Source organism: Halichoerus grypus, chromosome 8, assembly GCF_964656455.1.
Source record: "Halichoerus grypus chromosome 8, mHalGry1.hap1.1, whole genome shotgun sequence".
NCBI classification, from domain to species: Eukaryota; Metazoa; Chordata; class Mammalia; order Carnivora; family Phocidae; genus Halichoerus; species Halichoerus grypus.
Window position 1 is genome coordinate 25,448,537 of NC_135719.1, and position 17,060 is coordinate 25,465,596.

The window sequence follows — 17,060 nt, forward strand, 5'->3', positions numbered from 1 at the left end:
AAGACTGCTTGGCCCAACACAGCGACTGTCTTATTGATTTCCTTTTCCAAGATAAAAAAAAAACAAAACCTCTTGCGGTTTCCACTTTATCTCAAAACTTACGTTTACCTTGGCAACTGGAGCTCTGTGGCAACGGAAATGCTGTAACCAGCCCCCCGAAGAGGCCGGCCCCGGGGGCTCCGGGAGGGAACCCCTCCACTTCATCAGCAGCCCAGCCAGGTGGCTGGGGGGGTGGGGAGAGCCACGGGCCTCCCAAGGCAGCCCCCTCTACGGCCCAGGCACAGCTGTTTGGTGCTGATTTGTAACCATGGGGTACCGGAGACAGTAAGACCTATCTGGAATAGTAGGACACCAAACAAGAGAAAAGTGGTGAGAACATGAGAGAGGGAAGCAGTAAGTTGAATTGGCTCTTCCGAAAAAAACAAAAGCAAAAACCGCTAATCATTTTCATAGAGTAAAAAAACCAAAACAAACAAACCAAAAAAACCCTGGAATGCGTGGGAAAAGTAAAAGCAGCACCTTTTGGCAATTTGAGAAAAAGGCCCAAATGGCCCTGCAGTGGGGCAGGAAGCCAGAAGATTCTCTCGGGGGGTGGGGGGGGGCAGGGGGGCAGGCAGGGCGGGGGTGGTGGGGGGTATGGCAGAATAGTATTCCGGGACAGTGTCTTCTTCAGCAGTGACAGGGCGAGCATTCTACTGACCAGAATATTAGAGCCTGCTCAGGGGAGGAAGTCAGCGGTGCTGACACTGGGGAAGGGGTCCACAATGTGCCGCCCTGCTTCCGCTGCTGGGCATCTATCTAGCTTCACTGAGCTGGCAGGCGAAGATCCCCTTGTCCCCTCCCACCACACACACACACACACACACACACACACACACACACACACACACACCCCACCCCACCCCACCCCACCCCACCCCACCCCAGTAGAATTCAGTCCTGTTTCTCTGGTACTGCCAAGGTTTAGGTCAGTGGTTCTCAAACTTGAGAGCACATCAGAATCCCCCGAGAGCTTGTGAAAACAGACTGCAAAGAAATTCAGCTACAGAAGGGCTTGGGCGGGGCCAAGAATGTGCATCTCTACCACCTTCCCAGGTGGTGCTAAAGCTGTGGTCAGAGATCCCCCTTTAAGACACATCAGCTTTGAGCACCTCTCTTCCTGAACAGGAGACAGAGGACTTCCGGGTCCTCTTCTGACACCTGTCGGGGGCAAGGGGCACCGAAACAAGGCCAACAGAGCCTGCGCAGATGGAGCATTTGTTGTGAGTTCTAGGCCCTCTGCCTATACTCTCTCATTTCCTTTCCACACCTACCACACAAAGAGGCATTACCATTATGCCCATTTTACAGACCAGGAAACTGAAACTTGAGGACAAGCCACTTGCCCGGGTTTCCATGGTTAGCAGAGCTGGGATTCTTGACACAGGCCTGGGGAAAAACCAGAGGCCATGTTGGAAACTTCCAAACTTCCACTCCCTCCCGGCCCAGACTCAAATCCAAACCTGCGAGCCGGGCTCTCCCCCCGCCGAGGCGTCCACGACCTTGCCCCGGAGTCAGCTCCCTGCTCTGGCTCAAGCACAGATCGGGGGTCAGGCTGGCCCACACTTGCCGCCGTGCAACTTGGGGTAAACTCAGCATTGGTTCCTTCATCTGCCAGGAAGCTGTACCTTCGACACGAGGTGCCCGCACAGCACCCGGCAGCTGGGAAAACCTCAACAAACATCAGGCCCCCCGGCGTCTACCCTTTGTCTCAGCTGTCCCCGCTCACACTGTGACTCCTGCCTGAGGAGCCGTCAACCGGACTTGCTCTGAAGCCCTGCCCCAGCGCCCTTTCCAGAAGACCCACACAGGGACAGGCTGGCGGCGGCAGGGCACGAAGGCCTGGGGCCAACTGAAAGGAGGCAGACAAGATGTGCAGAGCACTCGCCATCAATCAGGGTTCTCCACAGGCACGTGGGGCGGGGGACAAGCCTGCAGGAGGATGTCGAGATCTCCTACAGATAGGGCAACTGAGGGCTGCTGAGTTTATTAAGTGACATGCCCAACATCAAGTAAACAGCAGCGTGAGGACCCAAACCCAGGTCTGACTGTGGCTGAGAAGCAGAGCCAGGGGTCCTGCGTAAGGAAGGCAGAGGTGAAGGGGGCCGGGGATGCCCTGCTGGTCCCCACTGTGGGATGGCTGCTCACCCTGGGGACCCTCCCTTTGCTCTTAGAGATTAATATTTGTGGCATGGTTAAGGTCAATACCTCTAGAAGCCCTGGCCGGCCAAAGAGATTACAGGCGAAGAGTCTGATTGCCAAATGTCACCCTCTCACCAAAGTCCTTAGCCGCTCCAGCTAAGATCGGAAGTCCCACCTCCCCAGATCCTGATGCCCCTTCCCTACTTTTCCTCTTCACTGATGATCTCTACTCCTACTCTTGAGTTTACTTCTAGATCACACACAGCCATCCCCTCCGCTCAAATGTCAGTGCCACAAAGACAGGGGCCTTGGTTTTGTACCTCTACTGTCCCCAGGCTTGGAGCAGTGCTTCGCACATAACGGGTACTCAAAAAATATGCATGAATGTAAAGCCTGGAGAAGCAAAGTATCTGCAAGGACAAAGGTCAATTCTGAAAACAGTGCAGGAGAGAGACTGGGAAAAGAAGGCCATGCTGGGTACACATCATGATGGAAAGAGAAAACCAAATGGGCACAGATGTGGCAAGAGAGTTAGGAGTTAAACCCTCAGGCTTTCCAGTGAGTTCCTTCAATATCAGCTGTCACTCATTAATGGTATAATTTCAGACAAGAATGTATCCTTTTGGGGGTTCAGTTTCCCCATCTGCTCACAGTAATAATGATACTTCACTTAAAAGGCTATTGAAAGGCAAGAAATGGTTAAAAGACTGGAACTAAACTGTCTGGGGTCAAGTGCTGGGTCAAGTGCTGGCTCCACCACTTAACACGTGGTGTGGGGCTCTGGGCAAGTTAGTTATCGCCCCGTGCCTCAGTTTCCCCACAGGTAAAATTAGCAGCACTTCCTCAGAGATTCGGGAGGATTAAATGAATTACGAGCATGAAGCATCTGACACCAAAGTCCCCGACAAACAGTGGTGGCAGCTCCCTCACCCCCAGAAAACAGGCCGAGCGGCAGCACGCACGCCATCTGTCCACCAGGGGCCGGCGCGGGGATAGAGCAGAAGGCTCTGTTGAGAGCAAAGCTCCTCCCCGTTCCAAGGGGAAGTTCAAAGAAGGCTTGGATGGATCTTGGCACCGCTCCCAGGCTTGTGAGGTGCTAAACTGTCGCCTGCTGCTGCCTGCTATGGGCTGCATGTTTGCGTCCCCCCGCCAAAGTCATTTATGGAAGTCCTGACCCCCAGTGGGGTGCTTTCAGGAGGGGGGGCCTTTGGGAGATGATCAGATTTAGATGAGTCATAGGGGTGGAGCCCCCATGGCAGGATGAGTGTCCTTCTAAGAAGAGGAAGACAGACCGGGCTCACTGGCTCGCTCTCCACCAGTGAGGACTCAGTGGTCATCAGCAAGCTGGGAAGCTGGACCTCAGCAGACACTGAATTGGCCGGCACCTTGATCTGGGACTTCCCAGCCTCCGGAGCTGTGAGAAACAAATGTCTGTGGTTGAAGCCGGCCAGTCTGGGGTGTTCTGCTAAGGCAGCCCAAGCTGGTGAAGACAATGCTCGTGACCAAGAGGAGCTGTAAGGGGGCTGAAGAGCTGGAAGAGGCTACCTTTTGTGGATGTGAGCAGAGAAGAGGATCCTGGAGGAGGGAGCCCCAGAGAAGTGCTCCAGAGCCACAGAGTCTGGCACCTTGTCCACACATGAATGTCTCCTGAGCCGCCGGGTTCCTGAACCTGCCTTGTGCTGTTGGACCGAGGGCCAGGGCACTGCAAAGAGAAGGTCGGTGTGGCCAGGAGGAGGGTGGACAAGGACACATCGCCCTTATTTACTCGACTTGATAAAGAAATCAGATATGAATCCCACCCATCGGGGTTTCACTACTCTCAGAGCAGGAGACAGTAAGCCCTCTGGGGAAATTAGCCCTACCCTCAGGATGGGCCCAGGACTCAGACCCTTCCTAACCAGCACTCAGACCCTTCCTAACCAGGACTCAGTCCCTCCTAACTCAGCCCTTTCCCAACCAGGACCCAGCCCTTTCCCAACTAGGACTCAGTCCCTTCCCAACCAGAACTCAGACACTTCCTAACCAGGACTCAGTCTCTCCTAACCAGGACCCAGCCCCTTCCTAATGATGGCTCAGCCCTTCCTAACCAAGACTCAGACCTTCCCAACCAGGACTCAGATCCTTCCTAACCAGGACTCAGCCCCTTCCTAACCATGGTTCAGTCCCTTCCCAACCATGGCTCAGCCTCTTCTTAACCATGGCTCGGATCTTTCTAACCAGAACTCAGTCCCTTCCTAATGATGGCTCAGCCCTTCCTAACCAAGCCTCAGCCCCTTCCCAACCAGAACTCAGACACTTCCTAACCAGGACTCAGTCTCTCCTAACCAGGACCCAGCCCCTTCCCAACCAGGACTCAGACCTTTCTAACCAGGACTTGGACCTTTCTAGCCAGAACTCAGCCCCTTCCTAATGATGGCTCAACCCTTCCTAACCAGGACTCAGTCCCTCCTAACTAGGATTCAGCCCTTCCTAACCAGAACTTAGCCCTTCCTAACCATGGCTCAGCCCCTTCTTAACCAAGACTTAGCCCTTCCTAACCAGGACTCAGTCCCTTCCTAACCAGGACTCAGTCCCTTCCTAACCAGGACTCAGCCCTTCCTAGCCAGGACTCAGCCCTTCCCAGCCAGGACTCAGCCTTTCTGGTACATCAATGGAGCCCCTCCCCCCACAACAGCACTTGTCAAGAATTTCTGATCCAAGTTGTCTATGCCAGTAATTCCAAAGGCTGTTTGAATCCAAACCCTAAATAATAGCCAGGCCCAGATCTGGTGTCTGCAACAGAACAGACCCATAGGCTGGCCTGACATGACCTCCTCTCCCTGTCCTGAAGCACTCCTAAGTCTCAAGCTGCATATTTGTAGAAACTGAGCTAGAAAACTCAGATCCAACTTTCAACTTCATACAGGGGAGCTGGGATTCTTCAATTTAAGGAGCTCACAAAGACCACAGGATTCTGGCCAACTGCCTGAAATATACAAGAACAAACATACTTCCCCAAATTGTAGTTCCGCCTCTGGAAGGTCACACACATCCTACCCTGTGGTTAATTCTGAGCATCAACCACATGGCTTGAATGTGACCAACCCCCGCTCTCTACACCATGACTCCAACAGTTGAGCAGTCACTGAGAAAGTGAACTCTTGGCTCAACTGTAAAGTGATGATTTTAATGCCAGACACAGATGACGATGGCCTATGGTCCCAAAATATCAGCGGTAACACTTCACTAAGTCTCAGTGGCCTGCATGGTCCAATCTGGCCCAGGAATCTAAGCCAAAGAAGCACACTAAGCAACCAAAGAAACTTGCAAAGGGTCCCCTAATTCCTACTTGCATCTCTCTAAGAATATTAAAGAAGGCTCCATAATTCAAACCCCCAGCAATGCTTCTTAGAATGCTCTCTCCTCTCTTGACTCTTCCCCGGACCCAGAGCCTCATCCTCTCCCAGCCTGTACAGGTTCTTCTCTTCCTCCCTCCCTGCTGTGCCCTGCATACTCCCCAAGGTCCTGCAGCGGCTTATAGCTCCTCACCTCCCACCCGGCCTCCCAGGGAGGGAAGCACAAGAACCCCCTTCTCTGGGAATTGTACTTCTTCCATCCTGACCAATTCTTCTTAGAAGAAATCTTGAGAAGAAGGGGGTAGTACATAAAATTCATAACTTTGCTCTTTTGGTCATCTCGCCTCAAAAAAAAAAAAAATTGTAGGGGCGCCACGGTGGCTCATCGGTTAAACATCTGCCTTCGGCTCAGGTCATGATCCCAGAGTCCTGGGATCGAGCCCTGCATCAGGCTCCCGGCTCAGTGGGGAGTCTGCTTTTCCCTTTGCTCCTCGCCCTGCTCTCATGCTCTCTCTCACTCTGTCTCTCTCTCATATAAATAAAATCTTAAATAAAAAAAATTAAACTATTGTAGTATATATAACACAAAATTTACCATTTTAACCATTTTTAAGTACACATTTCAATAGCATTAAATACATTCACATTGTGGTGCAACCATCACCACCATCCATCTTGAGAGGTTTTTCATCTTTCTTTTTTTTTTTTTTTAAAGATTTTATTTATTTGACAGAGAGAGAGAGAGAGTGAGAGAGCACAAGCAGGGGGAACAGCAGAGGGAGAAGGAGAAGCAGGCCCCCCACTGAGCAGGGAGCCCAATGTGGGGCTTGATCCCAGGACTCTGGGATCATGACCCAAGCTGAAAGCAGATGCTTAACTGACTGAGCCATCCAGGCGCCCTGAGATTTTTCATCTTTCCAAACTGAAACTCAACACTCATTAAACACTAACTCTTCATTCCCCCTCCCCTCCAACCCCTGCCGTCCCACTTTCTGTCTCCATGATTTTGATTCTAGGAACCTCACATAAATGGAATCATGCATTATTTGACTTTTTGTGACAGGCTTATTTCATTTAGCATAATGCCTTCAAGTTTTATCCATGTTATAGCATATCTCAGAAAACCCTTCATTTTTAAGGCTGAGTAATACACACACACACACACACACACACACACTGTATTTTATCCATTCACCATTCAGAGGACACCTGAGTTACTTCTTTGTGAATAATGCTGCTATGAATGTGGATGTACAAATACCTGTTCAAGTCCCATTTCTCTTGGGTATATACCTAGAGAAGGAATTTCCAGATATTTTTATTTTCTGAGGAACCACCATACTATTTTCCATAGCAGATGAACCATACCTTCCCTATAGAGGTACATAAGGGCTCCCCTTACCTCCACATCCTCACCATCACTTGTATTTTCTAGGGTTCTTTTGGGCAACAGCCATCCTAACGGGTGTGATCAATCATCTCATTTCACCCTCAGAATAACCCTGGGTAGTCTTATTCCCATTTTATAGATGAGCAAACAGAGTTGGAGATTTGGGATGACTCACACAAGGACAGTGGCGGAGGCAGGACTCGAACCCACGTCTAGCTGCAGGGCCGATGCTCAGACCACCACACCAAGCCAACTGCGGTCCCTGAGGATGGCTCAGTGTTCACTGTGGAGATGACGGGGCTCTTTGGGTGGTACAAGGGACCACCATGAGGGTCACACTGTAAAGAAAGCAGCGGTGGGAGCCCTTCTCCGATTCTTTGTTCCCACTGGACCGGCGGCAGACGTGAACCCGGCCCCCTCACCTCCGGCCCACTCCTCAGGCTCTCAACATGCAGGAAGCACACAGGCACCAAGAGTGCGTCAGGACTCACAATTACACAAAAGGCATCTCACGAAGACCTAGTTTCCTGTTTATGATTCTACTCCCTATCCTTCCCCCACCATTCGAGGAGGGGTTTTGGTGGTTGTTTCTAACAAAGCTAATAAAGGGTCGGGACTGAGAGTTGCATGCCCTGAGGAAGAGCCATGCCAATAATGAGATGCAGCATCCCACTTCAGTCCACGCTCCTCCGGGCGTGAGGTGGAAACAGAGAGAGAACAACGGAGATGGACAGTCTCTGCCCATATCATGCCTAGTCCCATGATAAATGACAGCAGGGAGGGTCACCAACACCTCGTGTATCAGGGCCACCTAACTGGAAGGGCATCTGTTTCAGAGTCCCTTTCAAGCCACCTGAGTGCAGAACCTGGAATGGTGCTAATCAGCAGTCTCGGGGAAGGACACCGTCCACAAGGCATCTACTTCCTGAGCTAACATAGAAGGGGGCTCCAAAGCCTGCATTTGAAGGACCACGGCTGGAAACCCTGCCGGGGCCAAGCTCTCTTGTATGCAGCCCTCTTGCTTTACAGCCCTAAAGGCAATCAAGGACGGCTCTGTGTTTTGTTGGTCTCTGTATAGTTCCAGAAGAAACAGAGCCACAATCTCCCAAGGGCAAGAGCCTACCCCATGCAAAACATCCCCCTGTATTTGTCACCATTGGAAAACGTATCTCGGCCATTATGTAACCTTAAAAATGACCCTGGCACAAGGAAGAAGAAAAGTTGAATTTGGTTCCCCCGGGGCAACTGGTTTCAGCGGGGGACTTCCTGCCAAGTCCCCAACAGAAACCTCCCGCCCTGGGTTCTTGTGTCAGCGCCAGGGCTGGTGGGCGCTGTCAGGGCGGCTCCCTCCTGGGGAGCCCACCGAAGTTTGTGAGCACAAAGGAAGCCCCTCCAGACTTCAAGGTACAGGAAGTACGTACACCCACTACACACGCTTCCACCGTACGTGCACACACTTAGGCATGTGTGTGTGTCCAGGTACGTGTGTACGTACATATGTATGCATGCATGCGTGTACACACACACACACACACACACACACACACACACTCGTTCATCTTTTCATTCTCTCCAATCACTATCTCCAGGTCACGCCACAGGACAGCCAGAGCGCTAAACAGGCCAGAGGACCCCCCCCCCCCGCCGCCGGGCCCACCCCGTGCCTGCCCGCTTCTGTTCTCCTTGGGCATGGCAGCTCCAACAAAGGTCTTTTAGAAGACCCTCTCCAAGGGCGCCTGGGTGGCTCAGTTGGTTAAGCGACTGCCTTCAGCTCAGGTCATGATCCTGGAGTCCCTGGATCGAGTCCCGCATCGGGCTCCCTGCTCGGCGGGGAGTCTGCTTCTCCGTCTGACCCTCCCCCCATCATGCTCTCTCTCTCTCATTCTCTCTCTCAAAAATAAATAAAATCTTTAAAAAAAAAAAAAAAAGAAGACCCTCTCCAACATCCAGATGCAACTTGTCATTATTGAGAAACTACACTAAACCTGCACAGGTGAAGGAAGAAGCCAGCCTCTTGAAGTATATACTATTTAGCTTTCCCAGATAATTTCTGTTGGCTGAGAAATCCGAGCTGAATGTGCAGGGAGCACAGCCCTCACATTAACAGAATGCAACTGTCCTCTCTTAAGAGGATGGCCAATTTTTTTTTTCTTCGTATGAGGAGGAAGGCAGCACTTGCCCGAACAGTCCGAATCCCTGATTGCTAGATGATGCATGCATATTTGATTTCCAAAATTGAAGCCTTTCATAAAACCTCACACACAAAAAAATCACAGATCATGGTCAAGAGCCTGACTATAAATACCAATCTAACTTCTGAAAAACAGATGAACATGCTGAAGACCTCAGGTCATCTGATTTGGGACAACTAACACATCATCGATGGTTAAGCCTTCTCTTCTGGAAGCCTCTCAAGGTAGACAGTGTCAGCCTGACACTGAGGCCAGCACGAGGTGGGGTTACAAGGAAGACACACCAGAGCTTGCTCACTCAACGGGGTAAGTGCCCTCTGGGGACACACATCCGGAGCCTACTTCTGACAAATAATTTTGAAGCACAACTGAACCCTGACGTCTGTCAGGTCACAAGGCATAACAAAATAGAGCAAACAAACCCATAGGAAAGCTCTCAGAAACAAACCCAAAGCTCAGTCTTACTAGTAAAACTTTTGTATTTTTATCTCAAACAGTACTTTCCGGCTGCATTCAGCACACAGAACCTTTGACACCTCTACAATTCAACACCGCCCTCACGGAACGAAGGCCTAGCAACACCAGGAAAACACAAAAAAATGAATGTGCATCCTGAAGGAAATTCCAAAAGGGGTCTACACAGTTTTTCAGCCACAGCACCAGGACTGGAATACCCAAAGGTCCTCCAGAGTGATGGGGGCGGGGGGGCGGATAAAGTACAGCCAGAGGGATACATTTTGATGTTGTTTTTTAATACATACAAGACTTCCTTGCCTAAGCCCTAATTAGACATGACATAGTTCAGAAATTCTGACGCTCTTATTTAATAAAAACCCAACAGGTGCAGTGTTAGGACACTTGCCCCACTCACCCTCGTCTCTCACTGGTTTCCCAGCAAATCTTCCTTCCGTGGCCTCCTGGAGGCTGGCCTGAAACAGACTTCCAAAGCAGGTATGTCTGCTTCATCCTGGTGGGTGATGCTCCGACCCCACGGGGCTGCCCAGACCTATCGGGGAGCTCAGCACCAGTGTTGTGAGCCACACAGGGACACCCAGGTTCAGGGACAGCCACGGGGCCCTCAGTCCAGAGCAGCAGGGCCCCAGTGCGTGGACCAGTCTTGGAGCCCCTCAGCGGCATCTCCCTGGCCTCGTGTGTGAAACATTTCATGAGGCCGCTGAACATTTCCATTGTCCTTTTATGCAGGATTATCACATATCACATCCCTTGACTTGGCAGCAATGGGGGAAAGGAGGCTTTTCCATTAATTAAAAAAATGAGAGCGATCAAGGAAGAAATACAAATCCCAATAATTAGAACTAAATTCGTGAAGCTTGAATAAGGTTGTTGTCAAAAAACAAAACAAAACAAAAAATCACCAGAGCTCAGTTTACAGCTAAGGGTGGGACCCGGACAAATGCCATGTAACTGAGATGTGTTTGATCATCCAGTCTGCTCAGGTACCACCTACAGACGCCCAGAGCTATGTGCGTTGGGAAGAGGAATGCGAAGGCTGAACAGAGGCTTCCAGAGGTCTCGACCCTTCACACTCCTTCTTGCCTAGGACAGCTTTTTCCTCAGGATGAAGCAATTCAATGGAGCAAAAGCCCACACCCCCACAAAGCCAAGGTCTCAAATGTGCTAAGCAGGGACCACCCAGTGAGGGGTGAAACAGCTGCTTCTCTTAGCAACAAAGCTGTTTTTCCAGAACCTTCTGGAAAAAGGTTAAGCATTGCCTTTTCTCCCTGTAGGTGTCCTCCTATAAGGTGGAGATCAGCAGGACCTCTGTGCTGCCATCCCTTCTCCTTCCATAGCGGCCAGGACTGGCAGAGCTGGGAGGGAGGGTCCGTCAGGTAGGATTGTTTTAAAAGCATGCTCACCCATCTGTGCAGGCAGCTTGATGAGGCCTCTCCCCTCATGGGGTCAGGACCACCTTGGAGCTAAGGCCAGGGAAGCCCTCCTTGCCTATGTCAGCAGGACCCCTGTAACGTGCACAGTCAACTGCAGACACGGGCATTTCTCCTATGTCAATCTTCACTAAAGGGTCAGGGATGTAGTGGACATTGGTGGTTCTGGAATGTCCAGCATCCATCCTTCCCCCTGGCTAAAGCACGTCGACCCCCTCTGGAGAACGCCTTCCCGTGCATTGATGTGGGAAGTACTATTGCCCCCACCCCACCCCGCCGTGGAAGCCCACAGAGCCAGAGCCTCCCTCAGGCCCGTGCTGGTGGGCTGAGGAGCTGCAGGTCACACGACCTATGGCAGGACTGGAAGCTGGTGACAAGCAGCTGGTTGTTGGGGCAGATGGGCGCCATCCCCCCCAGGCCCTGCCACTGACCTCTGCATGGCGTCTACGGCCTCACCTGCCAGGGCTGTCTGGGGTGCTGTGTTCCAACCAGACCTTCCACCCGCGTGGGCAGCCCCCTTCTGCTAAATGCCCTTTTTGCCTGTTCCTTGCAATCAGGATCCTGGTCTGCTGAAATGGGCTCATGCAGACTGAGCAGGGAAAGTATTTTTTAACAGAACCCCAAACTCCACTAGCTACCTCAGAGGTTCTCCAAATGAATTGTTCGAATTTCACTTTGAAATCTATTGTAGGGGCACCTGGGTGGCTCAGTCATTAAGCATCTGCCTTCGGCTCAGGTCGTGATCCTGGGGTCCTGGGATGGAGCCCCGCATCGGGCTCTCTGCTCCACGGTAAGCCTGCTTCTCCCTCTCCCACTCCCCTGCTTGTGTTCCTGCTCTCGCTGTCTCTGTCAAATGAATAAATAAAATCTTAAAAAAATAAATAAATAAAAATAAAAATGAAATCTATTCTAAGCTACTTTTTAAGACAGTGGTTAAAACGTTTACAACAGCAAGTTACCTTTGTGGGGAGAGTGGCTGGGAGGGGGCATGAGGGAACCTCTGAGGGGGCTGATGACATTCCATACCTTAATCTGAGTAGTGGTTTTGAGAATACAGGCATATGATTGTACAACAGTGTGGATGTGCCTAATGCCACTGAACTACATACTTAAAAATGGTTAAGATTTTATGTATAAATTTTATGTTATATACATTTACCACCATTTGAAAAATAGGTTAAAAGAGAATTCAAAACACTGCTTTAAAACTATTTCAATAAATATAAGATAAACTAAAAAAAAAAAGCACAGGCATAAATTAAAAATCCACCAAAATTTGTACCCTTTGCTGTATGTAAGTTTATACCTGAATCAAACCAAAAAAGCAAACAGAAAACACTATTATGTGCCAAATTCTAAAACACCGGCAATCCCCAAGCTTCTAGTTTCTCGAGGTGCCACAGTATCCCATTTTCTGCAAAACCGAGGGCACAGCCCCTCCTGCCAGAGCCTGACCCTGAGATCCGAAGATAGCTGTTCAAAATCTCTTAGCACTGGCAACCACATATCTATGTGATTCAGATTGTTTTTCCATTCTGTGGAATCAAAACAAATACAAAAATAAATTGGACGCTGGAATGACAAAATTATAGAGTTGGAATATAGATACATGGTAGCCAGGGGTTAGGGAAAGGGAGGGAAGGAGGTAGGGAAAGAGGGAGGGAGAAGGAGATTTACAGGAGCAGCCCAAAGGAGCTGCTTGGAGGTGATGGACCAGCTCTGATCCTGACTGTCTTGGTGGTTGGATGAATCTACATACGTAACAAAATGGCATGGAGCCATATGTAAAAACATACCCCGAAACAAGTTCCTGTAAAAACCGGTGAAACCTGAGTAGGATCTGTAGACTAGCTCATTGTACTGTGCCAATCAATTTTCCAGTTTTGGAAATACACTACGGTTACATAAGATGCAACCATGGGAGAAAGCAACGTGATAGGTACAAGAGAATTCTCTGAACTTCTTTTGCAACTGTCAATGATTCGATAATTATTGCAAAATAAAAGGTAAAAAAAAAAAAAAGTACAGAAATAAATTGGATGAGACTGCTATAAGCCTGTCATAACCCCAGCTTTCAAATTTTTCTCTTCATGGAATCACCACTGTTCTTATGAACCGACTTGATAATAAGTACAAATAAATTATGGCACGTTAAAACAAAAGCACCATGTAAGTTTTGTTTTGTTTTTTGTTTTTAAGGAAGGGATTCATTTCCTTCGTAGAAGCTGAAAATCACCGACGTATTGGAAAGAGCATGCAATAAGGAAGTACGAGACAGGGCTGGTTCAGCCTTAAGCTAAGCGGCTGTCACATAAAGAATGATTACAGCTGGTCCATGCAATTAAAAGATTTTGTGGAGGAAATGAGACGCATGCGCACCTGGGAGGTCACGCAAGGACATAAGATTTCACCAGCAGTATGCAAAGTGTCAAATGAGTAGTGTTATGGACTGAATGGTGCCCCCCTCTCCCCGAAATTCGTATGTTGGAGTGCTAACCCCTGATGTAAATGTGTTTGGAGACAGGGTGTTTAAAAAGGTGATTAAGGTTAAATGGGGTCATGGGAGTGGGGCGCTAATCTGACTGGAGTCCTTGTAAGAAGAGGTCATCAGGACACAAGCACACACAGGGAAGACCACGTGAAGACACAGGGAGAAGGGAGCCATCTGCAAGCCAAGGGGAGAGGCCTCCGGAGAAACCGACTGGGCCGACACCTTGATCTTGGACTTCCAGCCTCTAAAACCGCGAGACAAATTTCTGTTGTTGACGCCGCCCGGTCTATGGTGTTTTGTTAGAGTAACCCCAGCAGGTGAATATAAGTACCAAGGTGACATGGTGTAGAAGAAAGAAAGAAGACAGAACTAGCTGTCCGCTCTTCAACAGGGGGTCTGAAATAGAGTACGTAATCACAATGAATGGTTGACAGGAAAGTTGTATACTCAAAAGAAAAAAGAGCCAGCTATAAATCCATATGGAAGAAAACCATGTGATAAAAATGCTGGTTATTCAGAAGTGCTGGAGTTCCTTCATCTGCATTCAGATTCATTTGCTCGTTCATTCATTCAATCAATTAACAGCGGTGACTGGGCTGGGCACTGAAGGACACACGGGTGAAGGGCGCAGAGTCTTTCAGGGAAGGCGTACAGGCACGGGCAATCCGATGGGTCAGCATCTCCTCAGGGGCGAGCTGCAGCAGAGTCCCCTCCCGGCACAAGCACAGAAGCTGACTCGTGAACACAGGGAAAGAATGGCACTCCTCAAGACACATGTCAACGGACAGAGCTCAACCTGCACTGGTCTAGCCCCAACCAGATTTTGACAGGTTTCGACGGGCATCGGCTCTCCCTCTGTTGAAGCCCAGTTCACGTTGCTTACTGTAGTGATTCCTTTCTGGAGACGGCCCCCAGAGAATGAAGCATGGATTGGTTGGTCAGTTTTTGACACCTGTCTCTTGCATTTGTTTAGGGGATTGATGAAATAGAATATAAAAAAAAATCATTTTGTAAACTCTAAAATGGGACATGAATGCTAGCTAGCATTATGCTAGATTTTGAAGGGCCTTTTAAGTCACCTAGTGCAAAATGACTGTTTTTATGGAGATTTACTCAAGGTCACCCAGCTCGTATGTGGCTGAGCCAGAGCGAAGGGTTACCCACTGCTAGGACTCCCTAGGAAGCACGGGTTTTTAAACATTTGAATCCCACAATAATATATATTTGTCGATCCTATACTGTTTTCCTGCAATTCTAAGCACATCGCATTCAGAATCTTGCTCTTGGTGGTGCCATATTTTGAGCTCCTGGAGAATAAAGGTTTGTGCCATAGCTGTCAAAATTAGAAACTGTCTTGGTGTGTCCTGTTAAGCAAGCACCCTATTCCTACGCTCAAAGACTGGTTCCAAGTGGAAATCTATGACCTGTCAAGAACAAGCCAGATACTAAGGAAGATAGGACAGAAGGGAAAACGGCAAACAGGGAAAAGCTGGGGGAGGAAGTGAAGGTAGAGGAGAGAGCCTCTGGAGGGGAAGAAGGAAAACGTGCCTTGCTGTGTTGTGTGTCAGTCTTGGGACCTTGTGACCAGAAAGCAATGAGCCTGGTGCCCAGCCTGGCGGAGGAGACCAGCCTCACACCCGCACAGTCCCACCTCACCGCTTAGGACACTGGTAACGATCATCCGCACGCATGAGAGCAAATGGGGAAGCTCTCATTACAGTGGTGTAACTCTGTGGGGTCCCCCGCCTGCGTGAGCGGCCAAGAGGCTCAGAGCCAAGTGTGCCCCCAACCACGGTCACCTTGAGGCCTGGAGGCACCTCCTGTGGGTTTAACTTTTCATATCTTCCTTATTCAACATCCATCTTGATGCTTTCTGCCGTGAGCAACCTCAACACTTACCAGGAACAAAAGATGAAGTCACATGAAGTCAAAGAACCAGTTTACAAGAAAAGAGGCCGCAGGAAAGACAGGGTTTGTCTGAGGACAGCTCCTCTGGACTGTAAGTGCTACCAGGTCTCCAGATTATCACGGGGTTCAGCAGCCCCCTCAATTATTATTCTGCTTCCCAACTTACCAACGGTGTCACATGGTTCATCTTTGTGTACGCAGAAATCTGTCCTAAAAAAGGAACACAAAGACAGACATGGTCAGGTGTATGCAGTAGCCCCCAAGAAGGGGAGAAGAAAATACTGTCCGCTGAGCTTGACTGGTCGTCCTGCCCAGAGCAAGGTTACTGCCGAAGCTGTCACAGGTCCGCCAGGAACAACAACTAGCCATCTGTCAAGAGTCACCCATCCACAGTGTTCCCAACTGGGAGGCCCTCCTTTCGTAGCTAAACTCCACCTGACACTTGGTTGCTGGGAGGGCTCCCTCCAACAACTGTGAAAGTTCTGGAAGAAGAGGTTTGCAAGTCCTGCATCAGAGACAATTACTCTGCAATATCATCAAACTATAGTGACTACCCCAAACGACTCTACGTGGGCGGCAACTGGCTTTAGATGCTGAAGTCACCACGTAGCACTTATATGAGAAGACCATGGAAAGTGATTTCTTTTTTTTTTTTATTTTTAAAGATTTTTTTTTTTTTTTTAATTTATTTATTTGAGAGAGAGAGAATGAGAGAGAGCAAGCACATGAGAGGGGGGAGGGTCAGAGGGAGAAGCAGACTCCCTGCCGAGCAGGGAGCCCGATGCGGGACTCGATCCAGGGACTCCAGGATCATGACCTGAGCCGAAGGCAGTCGCTTAACCAACTGAGCCACCCAGGCGCCCGGAAAGTGATTTCTTAAAGTTAGATCCTTTAAAGCTTCCCAGGATCCCCGCCCCCCGGGGGTGGGTGGTGTGTGTGTGTGTGTGTGTGTGTGTGTGTGTAGAGCAAATATGCTCAAAAGCTGGTCCAGTCCAGCCCCAGGGGTTCACTATGGTCTCTAGCCACTCATGTTTGAAACAATAGGTCTGGGCCCTTTTTTCCCCAAAACCAGAGCATTCCCACAGTTACGGGCTGACCTGATCTCCGGTTGCCTGGGACTGGGCAAGGGAACAGTGGTCTGGTCCTCCCTCTCCCCACCCCAGGGCCCCATGCTCATCAGCTCAGCTGACAGAAAATGCCCACTCCCTTAAACTCCTTCAGGTTTAGAAGGTGTTTTCTGAAGCCACTTCTTCTCATGCTGAAGTTCTTCTGGGAAGGAAGATGGGGCCAGCCAGACAAGGTGGGCACTAAGCCCAGTTGTGAAAGAAAGTGGCAGGTCCGGGCTGGGCCACTTTTCCCCTTTCTGACACCCTGACATCAGGTCAACTCCTCAATTCCCCCGCTACCCTCTGTCAAAATCTCTTCTCAGGGAAGGCTCTGACCAGCCATTCACAGTGGGCATGATGACAGAGAAGGGAATGTGTCACTCTCCTAACCTAACTCTGTATGGTCCTCTTTCCTTCTCCCTCCGTGTCAATCCCATTCAGATGCATGGCATGTTCTGTTGTATTTGCCTCCAAACTGTGACCCACACCTGACGCCTCTCAGCGGAAACGGGGCAGAGCTTGTGTGTTCCCAACTCTGGCTTGGCTTCAGGTT

At 49.8% G+C, this 17,060-nt stretch overlaps 1 protein-coding gene across 5 annotated transcripts in view; it reads right to left on the reverse strand.

The window, feature by feature from the left end:
- The window catches only part of ADAMTS17 (ADAM metallopeptidase with thrombospondin type 1 motif 17), a 348,978-nt gene that overhangs the window by 247,072 nt on the left and 84,846 nt on the right, over positions 1–17,060 (reverse strand). For all 5 annotated transcript variants that reach the window (XM_078078954.1, XM_078078952.1, XM_078078953.1 and 2 more), the window contains exon 7: positions 15,568–15,611. In XM_078078954.1, the coding sequence (XP_077935080.1) occupies positions 15,568–15,611 (44 nt within the window). The remainder of the gene's footprint in view (positions 1–15,567; positions 15,612–17,060) is intronic.